This window comes from Leiobunum rupestre, chromosome 6 (assembly GCF_980474605.1).
Source record: "Leiobunum rupestre chromosome 6, qqLeiRupe1.1.hap1, whole genome shotgun sequence".
NCBI classification, from domain to species: Eukaryota; Metazoa; Arthropoda; class Arachnida; order Opiliones; family Sclerosomatidae; genus Leiobunum; species Leiobunum rupestre.
The window spans coordinates 48,765,227-48,786,526 of NC_143389.1; the positions used below are offsets into that span (position 1 = coordinate 48,765,227).

At 37.8% G+C, this 21,300-nt stretch overlaps 2 protein-coding genes across 6 annotated transcripts in view; one reads left to right on the top strand and one right to left on the bottom strand.

The window, feature by feature from the left end:
- Positions 1–21,300, bottom strand: part of LOC149941316 (adenosylhomocysteinase-like 1) — a 92,146-nt gene that overhangs the window by 38,634 nt on the left and 32,212 nt on the right. For 4 of the 5 annotated variants that reach the window (XM_090178646.1, XM_090178644.1, XM_090178641.1 and 1 more), the window contains one exon: positions 17,807–17,894. In XM_090178646.1, the coding sequence (XP_090034772.1) occupies positions 17,807–17,894 (88 nt within the window). Of the gene's footprint in view, positions 1–2,835; positions 3,271–17,806; positions 17,895–21,300 lie in introns of those variants that run through there. The other variant, XM_090178645.1, reaches the window with a different exon arrangement.
- LOC149941318 (protein Abitram) overlaps positions 16,558–21,300 on the top strand; it is a 38,318-nt gene continuing 33,575 nt past the window's right edge. Inside the window, exon 1 of the mRNA XM_090178651.1 lies at positions 16,558–16,669. The gene's annotated coding sequence lies outside the window, so the exon portion shown is untranslated. The remainder of the gene's footprint in view (positions 16,670–21,300) is intronic.

Here is a 21,300-nt window from a genome sequence, read left to right on the forward strand (position 1 = left end):
TCTTTTCAATTATTATGAGGATGAACGGCGGTAGCGCTTTGATCAGAATCATATCCATCCCAGGGAGGACAATTTTATCAACGATCAAGGCTATATACGTGGTTCCAACTACGTGCCCCCTTTCAATCTAAATATTAAAAATAACTAATCGCGTTAGTAATTACGAAAATCCCGCTCTAGTGCTATTTATTAACGCCATAAATAAGCTAAATTTATGTAAATTTTAAGCCCAAAGTTCGGTAAGTAAAAAGAGAGTATTGATCACTTCCAAGGCCGAAAACAGAAATGTACTTTAACCGGGTTGCCACGATATTTTCACATTCCTCGACTTTTTATCTGACTATTTTTAAGTTAACATTGCATTTTGTTTTCTCGAAAATTAAGGAATTTACTTCAGCCTATACTTCAGTATTCGGTTATGGTTTAACTAAAAAATGATATTGTAACGTTTACAAAACCTTAGTTTTTTTAGATAACCTTCATAAATTTAAAATCCCAAACTTTCTTTTTAAAATATTTTAATTTCTCCTTTATAAATTAAATTTAATCAAGATAAATTTAAATTCCCTTTCTTATAATTTCTTAAAATTACCCGACTTTCTCGGTTGTATACCATTGAACCGAATCCCATTGAACCGAAAAGTATTTTCGTTTATAGCCCAACATGGCGGGATTCAGTTGAATGGGAAATTTAAATCTGGTTCGTTTTCACTTCGGGTAGGTTAGTTCAGGTTGGGTTAAGTTAGGTTAGGTTAGTTCAGGTTGGGTTAGGTTAGGTTAGGTTAGGTTAGGTTGGCAACTATTTCACGTCGGGTCTTATCAAGATTATTTTCCAAAATTAAACCCGGAAAATATCAAATTTCAAGGGAAAAAGGTCTAAAAATACACGTCGGTACGAAATAATAAATATTGAAGACATAGTTTAGTCCAAATTAGATATACTATCGTCACGTAACCTACGATATATAAATATGTATCACTAACGGTATATTAAATGAAAACCGCGCAAAACGCGGTTTTCGGTCGATTGGAATTCGGTTGAATGGTACATTCGGACGAATGGGATTTCGGTCCAATGGTCTACAATCGACTTCCTCACGCTTTCCCTGACCTATGACGTATTCGGGAGATCGGTGTACAGTATGCAAGTTAATTATCATGGACACTATCAACGAGGGAAAAATCAACTTTTTGGAAAGAGATTTAGCGAGAGAAACTCAACGTTTTGGAGAGAGATTTAGCGAGGGTGAGTTCGACTCTGAAACGATTCCAATTTGGCACGCGCTGCCATCACTTGGAACCCGGGCGCGGGGCAAGTTGATATAAGATGCCCCGAAAACGCGGTGTTGCCGGGGATCCCGCGCTTTGTAGGCAGACGCCCAAGAGGCGCAAGTGTTACCGGTCAACGAAATTTATTTAATTTTATTCAGTAAAAGCCGTAGTGACGTCCCAAATACGTGAACGTATAAAAATAGAGAGCTCCCTCATTCACATTACTCGGACGAAAATTTATCATTATTTTTAGAACGTCTCTAGCTCTAGTTACGCAACCGAAAATGAAGCGCTAAAAATTTCAGAGCTTGAAGTAAAAACTCTCGTTCTATCTATATACGAGTTAAGGAATTAAATAAAAGAAAAAGAAAAATAAACATAGCTAGAAGAGCTAACATTTTTTTAAAAACGAAATGGGTCGCGCAAATTTAACGAAAGTAATTTAAAACTCGTTAAAAATGTGAAAAATAAACGAGATTGTCACGGTATTATTCCAGAAAACATTCCCCGCATACTGGCTTATCCTAAACATTATCAAGTTTGATTACGCCTACCTTTTCGATTGTTTTGAACGGAAGCCAAGTCTTACCGCGAATGTTCTCGGAAATAGCGACAAATAAACACAATAGTAATGCAATAGGCCAACTATTTCTATGTCACGTACGATCAAAAACACTAAGTGTTATTTTAGGATGTTATTTGTAAAAGAATTTTATACTTCTATTGAAAAATAGTTGGTGCCCTAATGTAAAAACGTAATAGTTCAATAAAACCTCTTCAAGGAAATCGCCAAGGTGTAATATTTCCAAGAGCGAGGACCTGTAAGTTACTGTTTGAAATAATGGACACTTTGCAACGAGTGTTTCCTTTTAACCAGGTAGTTTTTTTTGACATATTAAGGCTTAGCAAAAACAAAACGTTCTGTTTACAGACATGAAAAGTTTCCATTATCAGGTTTTCTACAGTTTTTTCACAGTCAAATTCCCTGACTTTTCCAGGTTTTCTACGGAGATTTTGTATTTTTAAACCAATATTTTAGTAAAAGTTTCCCATTTGCCCCCGAAAATAAATTCCCTGATTTTTAGACTAATTTTTTGAAATTCCCTGACATTTCCCTGATTTTTAGACTAATTTTGGAAATTGACTTTTCCCTGATTTTTAGACTAATTTTGGAAATTCTGACTTTACCCTGATTTTTAGACTAATTTTGGAAATTCTGACTTTTTCCGGATTTTTAGACTAATTTTGGAAATTCTGACTTTTTCCCGATTTTTAGACTAATTTTTGAAATTCTGACTTTTCCTTAATTTTTATACCCATATTCAAATTCCGCGAGTTTTCCAGGTTTTCCAGATACCGTGGCAACCCTGATTATTTTAAAAAGCATTAAATAAACAGTAACTTGCGGGTCCTGGCTCTAGCATATATTACTTTTTGGCAATTTCCTAGAAGATGTTTTATTGAAGGGCCAATTGCACATTCTAATTCGTGCAAATTGCAAGACTACCGGGCGTAGGAGAAAGTGAGGGTGAAGATGGATCCGCGTGAAAGTGGACACGGTACCTTGACGCTGATGGAAACGTTGGAATTGCTGTCGGAGTTCTTCTGGTCGGCGGAAGTTCCGGCGCTGCTGGTCTCGCCGTTGAGCTCCGCCATGGCGATACTGGCGATGAGCGACTTGCGCCTCCTGGTAACGTTGGGTGGCGGCCTTCCGGGGGAAGTGGAGGCGGGCAACGAAACGGCGAAATCTTGCCGATTTTGCAGCAAATGGTCGCGGGCGGCGTAGGCCGCGATGTCTGGTCCAGCCGTGGATGCCACCGCAGCGGGACTGACGGACAAAGAGCGCGAGAAGGAACCGGGCACCCGAGACGGGCGGACGACCAACTAACGACGGGTTGACTGCGAGCGGGCGAACGAGACCAATCGTGGCAGTCTCGAAGAAAAGACGACTCGAGACCGACCGACTCGAGTTCGTCGCGCGATCTGCTGAAGGCCTCGTTACTCTAATCGACGGTCTATCAAACGCGAACGTAAAAAGGGAGAAGCACCCCCTACCAGGTACGTTTCACCGCCTAGCGTACTACAACCCGTTTTCACTCTCCAGCCAATGGAGAGAGATAAGAGAGAACGGCTAGAGAGATTTAAGTTTCTCCAGCGCGCGCGAACTAAGAAAGAACTCGAGAAAAAGGGGGACGGTATTATCAAAACGGGGGTCGGAATTAATTCCCTATTACCAAGTCACGATACTAATACCGGTTTATGGATTTAATTTCTTCAAATAATGAGCGCGCTATGACTGTTCCAGTTGCGGCGCTATTATAAACAAAAGCACGTGCGGACGGTAAACACCGGGAGAGAGATTGAGAGGGAGCGAAGAAAGCTCAGCGAGTCAACCGCGTGCACGGCGCTATACTCTCCGCAATTTCGTAGAAAAAGTCACTTCAGTGGGAAGGCAAAAGTATGAGCGCGATGTGAAATGATGGGGAGACGATATTTGGTGGAGAGCTAAAGCGACAACCTTCCCGTCGTTGCAGCGACTCCAGAGAGAGCGAGGCAGGGCAGGGTCTCCGCAACGGGGGTTTTCCTACTGCCCGAATCCTCCCGCTTCTTTCGATCCGGACGAGGTCAGGTAGGCCCTAATCGATTAAACCCATTTCCAAAACCTCGTAAAAGAGAGTTCCGGGGGTAATACGTCAAAGCTCTCCATTCTTCGCTTAAAAAGCGCCGTTTTGGGAGAGTTTTCGTCGTAAAACTACTAATACTCGTTGATCCTCGCTTTTACGCTATAAACTATTTATATAAAGCAGCGGCGGGAACTCGAGCGTGGGGGGCAATCAATATTTGTGTTGGCGCATCAGAGTATCAAATCCACCCGCGAGCTTTCAACTTGTTTAGTAAGCAACGCGGGTCAACGAAAATTAAAACGAGTAGAAAAATAGCCGCATCGTGGTATGATTCCTCCCGTTTCGCCCACTATCCGGGAGGAGTTTAGCGATCAGCTGTCTCGAGCCCCGCTCTGCGGCAAAATCGAAAGGCCATCGTCCCATCGACGGGAGTTTTTACCCGTTTCGGAGCGAACTTATCGGGACCCGTAAAGGTTCGAAAACGTCCCGCTCGAAACAATTTTCGGGAGCTATTTTTACCTTTTCACACTATAGGCGCGGTCATTACATTTTTGTCGCGTTTATTCAGTTTCGGGGGTTGGACGGTGGCCAATTTCGTTTTCCAGAGGGTCGGCCGTACAATGGCAATCCTTTTCGACGTAGCGGCTATTATACGTGACCTTTTCGACGTAGCAGACGACGTGACCTTATCTCTGGCTCGGGGTTTTCGAGACAGAACCAAACCCCCTTTCATATCAACCAGACACCCAAATTATATTTTCGTTTAAAGGCCGACTACATAGTTATTCGGTTTACTCTATCTTTCACTGGAAGCTGGCTCGGTGCAAGACACATATGCTACGCAAGCAGTCAACTACCAGTGAGAAACAGTAAATATGTAGTCGGCCTTTAAGGCCAAGTACTCGAGTGGGGAGGAATTAAAACCAAAAGAGAGGTCCGTACCTACGCAATATTTTGATGATTTGGTGTTTGTATACTTCCCGGCTCGGGTTTTTAAAATATTCAAAGACCGTGAACGCAAATGCGCTAAATTTACACTCATTAGACTCAAGTTATAATAGGGTTATAGCCCAGGTTATAAATATAAATTAGTTTGTCTAGAACGAGAAAAGTAACGACAAATATATTTTTTAAAGGAGGTAGAAACAAAAATACCTTCCAATTGGGGCATATTTCCCGAAACCACCTCTGATTTAATTTAAAAAAATTACATTCCGTAGCGGTATTTTCTTGTATAAATTCAATATTTTAATAATAATAATAATAATAATAATAATTATTTCTCAAAGAAAAACCAATGCAGGCAACCACGGAGGCAAAGCCTTTACAGGGTGGTTTGTTTGGCAGGCACTATTTTGCTCAACCAAATTGTAAAAAATAAAATAAAAAATCGAGGGAACATACGAAGCGGGGTTTGGCACTTTCCCGATTTAATAAGAAATTAAATCAATAGATTTTTATTTAAATCGGATTTTTTTATTTTCAAATAATTTATGACTTTCCAGTATAATTAACAGATGTTACTTTTATGGGTTATTTTTAATTACACGAAATCTTAATTGAATTTAATTACTATTTAATATTTTAGTTTGCTATTTGTATTTTAATTTTTTAAGAAACTATTGTCAATTTTTATTCCAACAATAAAATACAATGTATGATTTAAATCAATAGTTTTTCAAAACAAATCACTTGATTTAAATCAGTCAACCCTTCGGCGAAGGTACATCTTTCAAGCCAAACTAACTATACGACGGGCAAATTTACAATGATTTATTTATGAAAGTAAAATTACGTTATCTCTCGCCGAAGATTGTAGTTCCCTTATCAGCCGTGTTTCGCGGAGCATTAACGGAATCGGCGATCAGCGGGTCTTTCTTCCGCACAAATAGTTTAACGACCGTCGAATGGGAGCGAATCGATACACCGCTACGACATCAACCATACGCAATATAACCGGAAAGGATATAGGTGGAGTACCGTCTATGCATTTTTGATATTCGATTCCACGCTTTGGTAATATACTTGATACAGAATTGTCATAATATTTTCAGAATTAAAAATCCCCGAACTTTTTTAAGACCGAAATTAAACATTTTGTAGCTACTGTTAAAATAAAAAAATTATTGGAACGTTAAGAAAAACTGTTTATTAGATCAACTTCATTTTTTAACAATTCCCTAACTTTATAGTTCGGGTGGTCAAAATATTATAATAATAATAGTAATATAATTTTTATAACCTGCATCGCAACAGACCCGAGGCCCTTTTAAAAGCGATACAGGGTAATTTAAACTATGTGGGACGGTGGTGGCTAGCCCTGCCACAGCTAACTACTATCGTTCCTACACACTAACTAAAATTAGACTAATTTTAACTTTATGTTTTACTTTTATCAGAAGTTAATATATTTACTTCAAATTAACCTTTATATTAAAATTTGTCAAAACAAAAAAAAAAACATTTTTATAGCAACTTTAAAAAATACAAGAACTGCCAAGAATCTAAATAATAACACAAATTTCTCCCAGAACTATAGTAAAATTACCTTAAAAAATATGTTTAGGTATATTCTTAAAACTAACCCGATTTTACCCTGTTCTATGGCAACCCCGTGAAAGGTAGTATTCTAGTTGAGAGTTTCGCAATTAAAATCAAGTTCGAATCAAACAGGAATTTCGCTCCTTATAAAATTAAAACTTCGCAATACGGGTAAACGCCGTTGGCAAATTTGGCAATGAGCTAAATATACACGTTTAATCGTTTATTACCCACGATCGGAAAAAACTAAGGAAAATTTGTGGTTTTTCAATCGATTATTTACATATTTATATAACGCTTTCAAAACCCAAAAATTACCAATTTTCTCACGAAAAGCCCATTACTCGATACCTATACACTAGCCCCAATTAAGTAAATTAAAGCTTAATATAATAGCGTGACTCCTCCGTGATGTAGAAACTTTAAGGTGGGTCGACAAATGTTCAATAATGGATGTTTTTCGGACCAGGTATCTGTATAGAGAGTTAATGATCATCACGGTGTGTTGCAAAAAAAGTGTGTTTTTTTTTCAGCCTCTCGCAAAAAAAGGAGTGCGATGGATTGCGTTATTTGGGTTAAGTACGGAGAATAAAAGTATCTGCGAAATGGGGAACGGGCTTACGACGCAAATGAAGAAAAGTTCAAGACTGTAATATATGAATAATTTAGAAATTTACAAAGGCTTCGCGAAAGTCAAACTTCCAACTATATCAGGACGTAATGAAAATGATAATATACTGAAAGTTTAATTTCGAAGAAATTTCGTTCATTTAAATTTTAAGAGAAGGACGAGTTCCGAAAATAACCCACGCGACGTTATAGGTCAAAGGTTATCCTTTTAGCATCGCATTTCTATAAATGATGTCCGGTACACTCGACTTAACGAGCATCAATTGCCACAATTGGTTCAGATTAAAATTACTTTGACCGTTTCTCTAAATTTTAAACGGTTTTAAGTAAAAATTTGTCAAGTATTTAACTTCTATTTTAGTAAGATTCCCATTAAATTCCCTAATGTTTTACCAACTTTTAAAATTCCCCGACTTCTTCAGCCTATTTCCAAAATCCCGGGACTTCTCCGACTTCTCAGGTTTTTTGTTCCTTTCTTAAATTCCTGACTTTTTTAAAGTATTTTTTTTTAACTACCTGTTTTTTTTCCAAATCCCCCGTCTATTCGGGCCTTTTTTTTCCAAATCCCCCATCTTTTCGGGCCTTCTTTTTCCAAATCCCACGTTTACTCGGGCCTTTTTTCCAAATCCGCCGTTTACTCGGGCCTTTTTTCCAAATCCGCCGTTTACTCGGGCCTTTTTTCCAAATCCGCCGTTTACTCGGGCCTTTTTTCCAAATCCCCCGTTTACTCGGGCCTTTTTTCCAAATCCCCCGTTTACTCGGGCCTTTTTTCCAAATCCCCCGTTTACTCGGGCCTTTTTTCCAAATCCCCCGTTTACTCGGGCCTTTTTTCCAAATCCCCCGTTTACTCGGGCCTTTTTTCCAAATCCCCCGTTTACTCGGGCCTTTTTTCCAAATCCCCCGTTTACTCGGGCCTTTTTTCCAAATCCCCCGTTTACTCGGGCCTTTTTTTCCAAATCCCCCGTTTACTCGGGCCTTTTTTTCCAAATCCCCCGTTTACTCGGGCCTTTTTTCCAAATCCCCCGTTTACTCGGGCCTTTTTTCCAAATCCCCCGTTTACTCGGGCCTTTTTTCCAAATCCCCCGTTTACTCGGGCCTTTTTTCCAAATCCCCCGTTTACTCGGGCCTTTTTTCCAAATCCCCCGTTTACTCGGGCCTTTTTTCCAAATCCCCCGTTTACTCGGGCCTTTTTTTCCAAATCCCCCGTTTACTCGGGCCTTTTTTTCCAAATCCCCCGTTTACTCGGGCCTTTTTTCCAAATCCCCCGTTTACTCGGGCCTTTTTTCCAAATCCCCCGTTTACTCGGGCCTTTTTTCCAAATCCCCCGTTTACTCGGGCCTTTTTTCCAAATCCCCCGTTTACTCGGGCCTTTTTTCCAAATCCCCCGTTTACTCGGGCCTTTTTTCCAAATCCCCCGTTTACTCGGGCCTTTTTTTTTTCAAATCCACCGTCTATTCGGGTTTTTTATTCCTTCAAATCACCCGTCTATTCCTGGAAGTGTATTAATACTACTGACGGTATCATATATAAATAACGTCAGAAGAATGAGAACGCCCAAAGAAATCCGAAATAAAAATCCAGCGCCCTGCTGTCGCTCTCGATTGATCAAAACTTCCGGTCAAAAAATAGCGAGGAAGAAAGATGGGTAGTCTTGGGGTCGGAGGTCGTAAGCGAAGTAGGCCAAAAGCAAGAGCGACATTGGGATACGATTAAGAAAAACGCCATCAATAATAAAAAGCTACTCCATCGACAAAGAACCCCAATCTGACACTTCGAGATTCTTAGCAATAAATATGGGCGAAGGAAAAGCTAAGATCGAGCTCGAGAAACAAACGAAGTGAGACGAAAAGAGATTTTTCGTCTGTTTTTAGATCACCAAGGCTTAACGCGGATGAGATTTCATTCCCTCCCTCTTCCTTAAGTTGGATCGATCACTATGGAAACGGAAGTTGCTCTATCGTTAGGAAACACATTTTAAGAGCATTCGAAGAAATTTTCGTAATACATCCGGTTTAGTTAGACAATATTAGTGTTCTTAATTTTCCGGAAAAATAAAAAATGGTAACAAATTACTTTTTAAGGGTTTTTAATGTTTCTAACTTTTTATCGATATAAAATGTCTAATAACAGTAAACATACTAGTAGTGTTACATTGTTAAAGGGAATATAACCTCTGGTATTTCTGTCGCCCTCCCAGGGTTCCAATATTGACCGCTGCCTCACATGGCTTTTCGCACTTGCGGCGCTGATAATCGCCGATTGTGAAGGGAATAAACGAAATTGATGGAGTCTTCCATAAAGAACGCGTTGGAGGTTCTATTCCCTTTAATCAGTTTAAACCTAGTCTAGGGGTTTAGTTTTACTTTTAGATTCGACAAAAATGAGGCGAAAATGCCGCTTTATTTAAATTTGCAAACAATGTATTAGACTAATCATCGAATGAAAACTTTTTTTTAATTTTTTCGGAAAAATACAGAAATCTTTCGGGAAAAAAGGTCTCGGTCATTTTCCGACTTACAACACTAGCCAATATAAAAACAAATTTAACCCTATTACTTTGACCTTTATGCTAAAGGGAAATTTAACGAATTCAAATTTCTTCCAATTACAGAGTTGCATAAGCGCAGTTTTTGTTGGATATTCCCGTGATCCTCCTACTCATATTTGAATGCGGGGGTTCAAAATAATGAACTAGGTACCCCAATTACGGTAATGATTTAGGGATAATCTATATCGGGAAAAAAGTGGCTAACAAAACGACAAGAATAACAATTCAAGAAATTCAAAACCTTCGTATCGCTTGCGCTAATGAACATTTAGTATTTTCCGTCTCATTAAAAAGAAAGAGCATTTCGTTTCCGTCATCAGATTAAGCAGGCTTAGTTCGTACGAAAATAAAAGATTGAATTTTGGGATTCATGGATTTCAGATCATAATATTTACGAAACCTAATCTTAATTATGAGACACTTGGATATGGTTTAGTTATTACTTTCCCTTTGGACGGTTTTGGCTGTTTCTGGTTTTACTTTTGGAAAAACTTTACGGTTCAAATATTTTGAGTAGTTTTGGTTAGTTAAGGCAATTTACAATGAAACTATATCAGTTTATTGTCGATTATTTTAAAGTTTTCTATAACAGCGTTGCCACAAAATTTTGAGATTCAAATTCCCTGACCATTTTAAGAGATTTTCCCTAACTTTTTAAGGACAAAATTTTATTTTATATTTGACTTTTATCAGAAGTTAATACATTTTAATGAACTTAAATTTCAGTAAAAAAGTTATTGCAATGTTGAAAAAATTAGCCAAGCTTTCAAGGAAATAAATGATAATCATAGAATTTGTCATAGATCTGGTCTAAAAAATACCCTTAAAAAAGTGCCCAGATAAAATTGAATTCCCTGACTTTTTACAAATTCTAAAAATTCCCTGACTTTTTAGGTCCATTCTTAAATTCCCTGACTTTTCCCCGATTTCCCTGACGTGTGGCAACCCTGTATAAATACCGAAAGACAAATGCATTTTTTCTTATTTGAGTCTCTACGGCGCAGCCATAGTCATCGCTCGCAGCCGGCAAACCCTAAAGCCGGGCTCGCCTGTAGAGGCGCCGTTCACGGTGAATTTAATTTACAGGGGAGCTTGTTCGACGCGTTGATGACGAAACGAGTGAACGCCTGGCCGAACACCGCCCGACTTACACGCTGCCTTTAATCATCTTGACTCTCCACTGTCTCTAAAGGCACGAGAGAGATCGTTTCCCCAGAGTCAACACACGAAACACGACCTTAAACCCACAAATAAAAGTCCGCAAATAACTGGAACCATCAGAAGTATATCAGCTAGCTTTTACGACAGAATTATACATATGCCTATATTGTTTGAGGAATACGTTATTCATATTATCAGTGGTATATAAAAGATAAGTGTTTCTCTTCCCTAGTATAGTGGTTTGTTTCAGGGTTGGCAAAAAACAGGTTTTTGCCGGGACATGTGGGAAAAAAGTGGAAAAAAAAACTCTTTTCATGCTAAATTAATCATTGATATATCTATTAAGTGACTAATTTGGTCATTGCAAATAGGAGAGATGAAGAAAAGGCCAGAAGAAGAGTGAATAGAATAGAAGAATATACTGCTTTTATTATTTATTTTTTTATTGAATTTTGACACTAGAGGTGGAAAAAACCGCGGAAAAATCTGGTTTTTGTCCACACTTGGCAAAATTGTGCCAACCCTGGTTTGTTTCCACTGTCTCTCGTTGATTTTTCAAAAAACGATTTGGACGCACACTTCTCTCAATCTGATTAGAGTAAGGAAACGACACGAAGGAAATATTTTAATTCGTCCCGCTTTGAGCGACACGTAGGAACTTATAATTAGAAGAGGCTACTTTTCGAACGACATCTTTATTTTCATAGTGGCTTTCGAGACTAAAGGCGGCCATAATTTAGCCAGTTTTCTCTCAGCGGCCATTGGCGCGAGTTCACTCGATTAGAAAGTGAGTTTTCCCACTTACAGCGGGGACTGCGGCAAAACGATAAACGTTTAACGTCTGGTTCGTTTCAGCAGTTTCGGCGAATGCAGCGCTCGTAAATATCACTCGAGCAATCTGCTTCTACTTAAAGCGCGCGTGTCTCGGACTGAAACGAGGTTTTACCAAAAGGACTTAAGGTCTCCTAAAGCCTTTTCCAGTTAGTCACTACAAACGGAAGACTTCACCCCCGTCCGTACTTTCTCCGTATCCGCGACCATCCAGAGGATTAGAGCACCCGTTTTCGATAAAAGGCGAATCCCAAATTCTAGTTGCCTTTTAGGAAAAAGACAATTATCCGAAGGAGAAAATGCAATATATGGCGCGTTCCGAGGATATTAAAAACCAAATTCTAGTCAGACTTGAATGACAAAACCACGCAACTCCCCGTTTAATTTGAAACCAACGTACTTAAAAGGGAAAATTATCCGATCTTGCCTTTACGACCTTTTTGCATAAGATTATAAAATGTTCCATAAAAGAGTTCTTCTAGAATGACCACAGATGGACTTCAGACTATAAATCATTAGTGACGGCAAAGGGTATGTCTGGCGCGGGATAATTCGTTTTAAAGTTGCGTATTCGCGTCGCTAGAGGGGCTTATCTCTCCGGGTTTGCCGTCAAATCTACGTCACTCCACACTTAACTATCGGTATTTATTTCGACTAGCTGACGCGGCCAATTATTCAAACGTAATTACAGACTTGGCAAACTACTTTAGACACCCGACGGTTCGGATACGGAGAGGCAATAGAGAGGTTAAGCATGCAGGACGCTCTAGAAGTTAGAACGTCGACGTCGGGAGTATCTAGACGTTCGTGAAATTTAACTATTTAAAATCAGTTCACTTTTGCCTGCTAAAGAAAACATTTACAGTTACAATAGAATTTTAACACATTTTATAAATATTTGCTAAACCAGGGTACATGACGAAAATAAAAACGTGTTTAGCCAATACTAAAACCCTCAGTGTGGCGCGTTCCAGTTATACGAGACCTAAGCCTAAATTGCACGATTTTAAAAGTTAGGATAGTTCGCAAATCGCTCACTAAGGTGCTGCTAGCGCTGGCGATACACCTTAAGAAGGCTGAGAAAACGCAAACCCAAATACTTGGCGTTATTTTGCGTTTCAGCTTTATAGGCCAAAAACTATTTTTTTTTCAAGACAAAATAAGGTACGTGTAAGTATATTGAAAGTCTTGTTGATCTTTTGATACGCAAATAAGGCCTAAAATATACAAGACTTAGGTGAGATTTAACCAAAGGTTTTTATTGCCGATTTTAGTCAAAGTCGGGCGGAATTTAGACCTATATAATATATGAAATTTCCCAAAAGGAGACGTTGCACTATCCATTCGATTTGCCATGGCAATCGAAAATGTTTTTGACCACTTAAAACAACAAATTTTTTTTACCTAAAAAATGTTCCAATTTTCCCAAACTTGATGAAATGTACCTAAATGTGGTCCAAATTACCCATTTCGTGATTTAAAAAAATGCTATTTAAATTTTTCCCTGTGAAACCGAGAAAATCATGCTTTTTAAAATGGAGATTTTTTAAATTTTAATGGTCAAAAACATTTTCGGTTGCCATGGCAAATCGAAGGGGTAGTGCAACGTCTCCTTTTGGGAAATTTCGTATCTTATGTAGGTCTACATTACGCCCGAGTTTGAACAAAATCGGCCATAAACGCGAAAAGTAAACCGGCGAGACTGATCACGTGACTCTCGACGTTGTCGTTCAAACTTCTAAAGCGCTCTGCTTAACCTCTCTAAGATTGTAACAGCGTGATAACTAAAATAAAGTCTTCTTAGTATCCGAGCGACGCTGTTCCAAAGAAAACGAATGAGAGATGAAGCGGATTAACGACCAAGCGCTCGTTGCGAATACCAAATATAACGAAATCTTCTACACAATAGTCCTATAGGCCTATTGAAGGGGGTGGGCTCAGTTCTGATATCGACCCGGAAGAAAAGGAGAACGACAGTGACCAAGTTAAATTGACCGGGCAAATAGGCCAGAGCCGTCAGTTTCGTTTAGAAGCGACAGTCTAACGACGAAACGTCCCGTAAAGGCAAACGAGACCCCGCTCTTGTAAAATTACCGAGAAGGTCCCTGGCTCCGCCCCCTTTCTGACGTCATCGATCCCGCGCTGGGAGAATAACGGAAAAGGTACCTGGCAGTCCGTCCAAAAGCGACCGAACGACGCAGACTTTACCACCTCCCCCGCTTCCGTCTTCAGCGTCGAGTGACCGGGTAGCGCGGGATAAAAAGAGGCAACCGGCAATGCGACGAAAGAGAAAGCGACTACGAGTGACGTCATCGAAATTTCGGAAAGCGCGTCATCTGACGTCAAAGAGTGTCGTTTCTCATTCCCGAGGCTGAAAAAGAGCACGCGCCTTTCGCACGCGCTCGCGAGGGGAGGATGGGGGGGGGGGGCAAATCCGACGGGAATCATCGAGAAAATGTATCAAGATCGAGGGAGGAGCTTTGGAAGTTCAAGGGAAGAAAACATAAGGATCCCCCGGAGAAATGAATTTCGAAAGGCAGCAGTGAAACCGTAGTCGGGCCCGAGTTTACTTCCGCCCGGGGGAGTTTTAAAATTTACAGCCATCAAAATGTACTATAAATTTTTCACGAGATACCGTGGCGAAGCAATAGCATCTATATGTGCCAAACACTAAAATAAGACATATTACAAAACCAAACAACGTAATGCATTTCTAGATTTCGTTGTATTTCATAAAGAAATAGGGTTCTTTTACATTTGAATCCACTTCGGAGATTTGAATTTTATTTATTTAAAAACATACCGATTGCCAAAAAACGAACGCGAAATTTTATTTAAAACAATATTTATTTACGAAATATTTTTTATATTCCAGTTGCGTGGTTTTTTAAAACAATAAACAAAGGAGAGAAAAAACGCAAATCCTCAAAAAAGAAACTCGTGAAATACTAGCTTTCACGATTCAGTAGACCAACTGGCCTATTTTCGCCTGTAGAAGTGTTCTAGCCGCAATACACCGACGTGTTATAGGAAGCCGACTATCGGGGTTCATTGTTTACAAACAGGAATATTAAACTCGCGTGATCAATAAGGATGTACTAATGATGCGAACGCGACACAATGGGCCGGATAACTGGAACGGGCCAAATCCAACCGTTGACCGAAGAGCGAGAGAGAACAGAAGAGAGCGAGAGAGGATGGAAATGGTTTCGATGGAGGAGGGCTACGGAGGGGGGGGGGGGGGTAGGAACGTGGGGCGGGCAGAATCGAATGGGGCCATGAACCTAGGGTGGCTGTCCAAAATCCTCTGGCACGCGCTCCCTCGCGGACCGATGGTGGCAACGATCCGAGGAGTAAAGCAGCCGCCAAAAACCGGCGACAGAAACCTCAAATACCAAACTCAAATTATCCGCGAGTCTGAACCCCGGCCGCCCAAGTGGAGGCCGATGAAAATTCTGAATCCTGGCGGCGAGTAGAGAGACACCCGTTATTAATTCCGGAGTAAAAATAGGAGGCGCTACTGCCACCCGGATGTCAATGTCAGTGATGGAAAGCGCTACCTGGTGAGTATCAATCTTTACGTACTAAAATGTAAATGCGTTAATATTTACAGTTTACGAGATAAATATATATAGAGGGAGAAATCGGAAATCTTGTAAGAGCGCCTCGTGCGAGAGAAAGTGATTATTTTTAAGAAGAGGGTAGTTGGAAACTTTCAGTTACGCATATTTAATATTTCGACCTCGCATCCGGTTAAAATATACTTTAAAATATGAAATATGATATCATAATGGGTTCATAAACGTTTTAAGTGGACACGTTAATTGCAACCTCTAAGAGGGTTCCATCTTTGGATATATGCAATTTTAAGGACTAAAGTTAAACTGAAATTTTATGGACTAGAGTTTAAATGAAATTTTAAAGATTAAAGTTAAAATGGAATTTTAAAGATTAAAGTTAAAATGGAATTTTAAAGATTAAAGTTAAAATGGAATTTTAAAGATTAAAGTTAAAATGGAATTTTAAAGATTAAAGTTAAAATGGAATTTTAAAGATTAAAGTTAAAATGGAATTTTAAAGATTAAAGTTAAAATGGAATTTTAAAGATTAAAGTTAAAATGGAATTTTAAAGATTAAAGTTAAAATGAAATTTTAAGGACTATAGTTAAAATGAAATTTTAAGGACTATAGTTAAAATGAAATTTTAAGGACTAAAGTTAAAATGAAATTTTAAGGACTAAAGTTTAAATGAAATTTTAAGGACTAAAGTTTAAATGAAATTTTAAGGACTAAAGTTTAAATGAAATTTTAAGGACTAAAGTTTAAATGAAATTTTAAGGACTAAAGTTTAAATTAAATTTTAAGGACTAAAGTTTAAATGAAATTTTAAGGACTAAACTTAAATGAAATTTTAAGGACTAAACTTAAATGAAATTTTAAGGACTAAACTTAAATGAAATTTTAAGGACTAAAGTTTAAATGAAATTTTAAGGACTTAAGTTAAAATGGAATCTTATTTCTAAGGTATATTATTAGCCTTTTCAGTTTACATAAAGCCACGTAGCGGTCAAATCGAGAAGCTAAAATTGCTGAATTTTTATCTACTAAACAGACATTGTGTTCTAGCAAATGCATAGCAGACGAAGTTCTCACGTTAGCCACTACGTGGCTCTATCTAAACTGAAAAGGCCAATTGTTCGAAAGAATTAAGCTCAAAGTGGCCCCGTTAATTGCAAACCCAAAGAGAGTGTTTGGAAGTAGGGTTGTGTGGAAACAGTTAATATATTTCGACGATATATAATTGCTCGGAGAAACAACGTATTTTCCGCATCCTCCTGGGATTGGTTTCCTCGGGAAAGAAACGCCGAAGAAATAACTCAATACAAGATTCTTTTTCTATTACTATTCGGGAACCGTAATCTCGGATGGAAACCCAACAGACCGGAAAGAAGAGAGTTAGTCGCTGATCTCTCAAAAGGGAAAAAGCCATTCGTCGGCCAATGTTATCCGAAACCAAGAGCCACGAAATAGGGACCTTTGGCCTTTGCTAGCCTAGTAACAGGTAAGCTTAATTTTAAATATAGTAGCGAGAGACAGAGGTAAGCCGGCGCGGAGTCAAATAAACGGCGCACCACTAACTTTAACCAAGTTGCACACGGCTAAGTTCGGTGGTGATGAAAAAACGATATGAAACTAGAGACGAGTACTTTCAGAAAACTACTCTTGAATTGTCGTTGGCGGGAAAAAATTAGTCGAGGTGCTGCTGAAGATAAAACTAAATATTCCCGGACGCAGGGGCGTAGGAACGTTCTAGAAGTTGGAGGGGGCAAAGAGAAACGAAAAAGGGTCTGGAGAATGGTTTTTAATTTTTAATGGAGTGTAGCTTCTCCGAATGCGTGTGTACTGTTTACTACTATGTAAATTGGCGGGAAAAGACTGAAATTTAAACACAGTTGAGGTTCTATAAACTGTATATGCTTTTAAAATGATAATTTGAGCCTTTTGAAAATTTCAACTGACCAAAATGTTGGAGGGGGCAATAACATTAGTTGCCCCTCCCAGCCAAATTCTAGGGAGGGGCATTGCATCCCCTGCCCGGACGTTTTCTCCCGAAATCGTATATTAATTTGAAAAACAGACAGACAAAGTACGTGATATGTATAGGACCGATATTATTACTACTTCGGATATGGATGAGTATGATTTGAGAGACGTAGCGCCATCTGTCGATTAGAAAAGCGACTAACAATTTTTATATCCTTCGATTAAAATCGCGTAAATAGTAAATGGGTGTGGGGATGATCATTAATCCCCGGTAGCTTTTTAATTTAACCATTAAATATTAATCGATCCTTGGCCAAAAGTCGTTTAGCGTAACGCATTTGAAAAGGCAATTAATTAAATTTAATTAGTGGTAGCGTCGAAGCGTAAACCGCTGCGAATAGACCAGAGTATAGGTTTTATAATTAATGGTACCTTTCTCGGGATTAATTTAATTAAAATCCCAATTTCGATGGAAACGCGTAAATACAGACTTATCGATCGAGATGGCATCTCCAACTTACCCGTTCAAAGTTAGCCGCGTCAGCAGTGACTTTATTTAGAGATGGTGGCGCCATCTAGTGACTTTATTCAGAAACTAGAGGCGGCCTATTTAACGCCGCGAAATTTGAAAGCGCAAAGAGGGTTAAAAACTCACCCGAGCTGTAGCTGTCGGTTGATGATGCGGAAAGAGATCTACTTCGATATCGGCTCCTGGACTTCATTCCACCGACTAGTTTCGTTTCCTGTTCAATGAAAAAAAAAATGGTAAACAATATTAGAGTCTACAATTCAATTTATTTTTAGCTGTTAAGAAATGTTATTAGAAAAATATCAGTAAAAACCTAACATTCTTGGAAATATCTTACTCCAGAAACAATCGATAAACAAGTTGAACGTTTTCAAACAATAGGGTAGCTTTAGCCATGGCAGCCATGTTGGTTTAAAATTTGTTTTATTTATACGTAGCTCGCTCGTCGGAGTGACCTATTTCCGTTGCCATGGTAACGAATTTACGTCGGCCATGACATTAAGACGATAATGGTAGTCGCGATATTTTGCCTCGTGATCGGTGACGTAGAATTATGTCATGGCGGCTGTTTTGAGGCGTGGCTTAGCTACGAGCAAGAACCGTATAGCAAAACGCGTTGGTGACGTTCTATGACGTCACAGTACCGGGTCCCTATACGGGATTAGGCTATTAGGTCAACGAATGTGGCTTAAATTATCTTAAAACTATTCGTATTTCGTGACTAAATCTGTTAATATATCATTAACAAGCGAGTCTAGTTGGAGCGCGGCCAATGCGAAAATTTCGCAATGCAGCTAAGCTTTAAATGGGGTTATTCTCGAATCCATAAATGCTTAAACAACGCTCGCAAACAAACACGCAATTATTCAGGGGAAACTGGAGAATGCTTATTTATTTTTTAAATCGATTATACCTAAATTATTAGTTTATTGCCTTTAGTATAACCCCATCTACCGCTACAAAATGCTAAGAAGACTTGAACTCAACGGCAGGTAATGAGGTAAAGTAAGCCTCCTTAACGGGAAACCTCGGTATTGTCACGATTTGTGGCATTTTCAGGGCCCCCACTCAAATCTTCAATTTCCTTATAGGAAAAATAGAATAATATTTCTAAAAATATAGGACTTGATAGGACTATATATGCCATTTAATTTACTAACTTTATGCATTTAAAAACATAATCTATATTTAGATAAATAAGTCTTTGATTTTCACTTAAAAAATAGAAGCCCTTTAACCATTTTATCACAAAAATATACTAGTAGCTAACCATGTTAACAATAACAAAAGTATAGACTAGAATGACTTGGTATAGAAATTTATCCTATAGCTAAATCTAGCAATTTAACTGAGTGGCTGGATTTGAAATGGGCAAAATATCAAAATTATAGGATTTTATAAGACTTTTGGGGGATTTTGCTAAAAATATAGGATGTTATAGGACATTTTTGAAAATATAGGATTTTATAGAAATTAAAGGACCTCTGGGGGCCCTGCATCTGGTGGATCAATTTCCCTGGCATGCACTTTTTAATAGAATAATTTTTTTGCGATAAAATCATGGGCCAAATAATGACAAATTTGGCCCATGATAAAACTAAATTAAAACCATTAATTTTTACAATTTTTACACTCAATTTTAAATTTAATGGCGGTGGATAAACGGATGGGGTTTGTTTCATTTATAGTTAATAACCTAAAACCTGTTCGGAGTACATTTCAAATTTAATTATTTTATAAAAAAAATATTTAAAATAGGCGTTATCGATACGTACAGGGTGTTTCAATGGGTTAAGCCAAAGGTTCTACAAGGTTTTAAATCTCATCTCGTTCTTTCTTGCCTTAAAGGAAATGTATACTGGGTATTTCAAAAGGTTATGCAAAAATTTGAAGGAATTGTAGGGGGTGAGTTGAGAAGTATGCCTGTTTTCCCCACAGTTTCCTACGATGAGTTAAAAGAGCGCCAGAGAGGGGTGGCCGACTAGCCCCTGGAAGTAGGCTGCAACAAGCGCCAAACCAAGCAGCAAGGAAAAGCGAACATTACGGTTTGGGTTCGTGTGATAGGTGAAAAAGGACTTTGTAAACAAATCGAGGTAACCAGCGTAAAAGAGTAAACTTGAACAGTATTTAAAGTCCCTGCTGCTTGGTTTTGCGCTTGTTGCAGCCTACTTCCAGGGGCTAGTAGGCCACACTTTGAAGCTCTCTGTCGCTCTTTTAACTCATCGTAGGAAAATGGGGGAAACACAACATGCTAAATTCTCAGCTCACCCCCTACAACTCCTTCAAATTTTGCATAACCTTTTGAAACACCATGTAGATGGTTTTATATTATTGCTTACACTCCAAGCACGTAAGAACTCTTTATTTTCTATTTATTTGAGGGTAATTTTAATAACACAATGCCGAGGGAATACTTACCTCCTCTGGTGGCAGAAAACGTAACTAAACACTCGCAGGGTTTCCCCTTAATAAGGAAATATTTAGCTTTTATGCCCTTTTTAAATCATCTTTGATACACTTTGTTTTACAGTTTTAATACTGAAAATCCCGTTTAATGTTGTAGACCTTTTTTATTTTGTTTTAAATTGGTCTTTATTTAGCTGTTATGATTTTTAAATGTTTTCTATTTTTATCGTAAAAATTTACAATTTAATTTGTTGTCCGCTTCGTAACGTGTAAACGTTTAGAAATCAATTTATTAACAGTTAAGTAAAAAATCGAATATATATCTACCATAAACCAAAGAAAAAAAATTCATTTTTGTCAGTTTAGTCTTAAAACATATTTATCATAAGATTTTTATTGGTCGTTTTTTTAGTAACGTAAAAGTGTTAAAATAATTAACAACCAAGTAGAAATTCGACCAATTTTGCCTAACAGATAAATATTTTAATTCTGCTTAACGTAAAAATAAATAAAATAAAATAATTTCTTATTTAATTTATTCATTCAGTTTAATTATGGATACTGCGCTTCTAACGTTTATATACACAAATTTTAACTGAAATCTTAAAATTTAATTTATTGATTACTATTTTAAATTGTATTGGAATTATTTATTTTATTTCTACATTGAAATACATTATGAAACTTGCATAATTTTCTTTTAAAACATTTCTTGATTTTAATTATCAACTCCTAACAGAAAAAGTCATTTGTTGTTTGTTTAGTGACTTTAAATATTTTAGAGTTGTTAATTTTCCGGAAAAATAACAAGCGGAAAATTTTCGGCAAATCGGAAAAATAAAAGATTTAAACAAATTACATTTTAAGGGTTTTTATAATGTTTTTATCGACATAAAATGTCTAATAACAGTAAACATACTACAAAACATTAATAGTGTTACATTGTTAATCAGTTTAAACTAGTCTAGAGTTTTAGTTTTACTTTAAGATTCGAAAAAAATGAGGCGAAAATGCCGCTTTATTTAAATTTGCAAACAATATATTTGAATAATCATGGAATGAAAACTTTTTTTATTTCGGAAAAATACGGAAATTTTTTAGGAATAAAGGCCTCGGTCATTTTCCGACTTAAAACACTAAAATATTTTAACAATAGTTATTAAAATAAAAATTACTTTTTATCCGATTATTAATGTTAAAAATATATTGTCAAA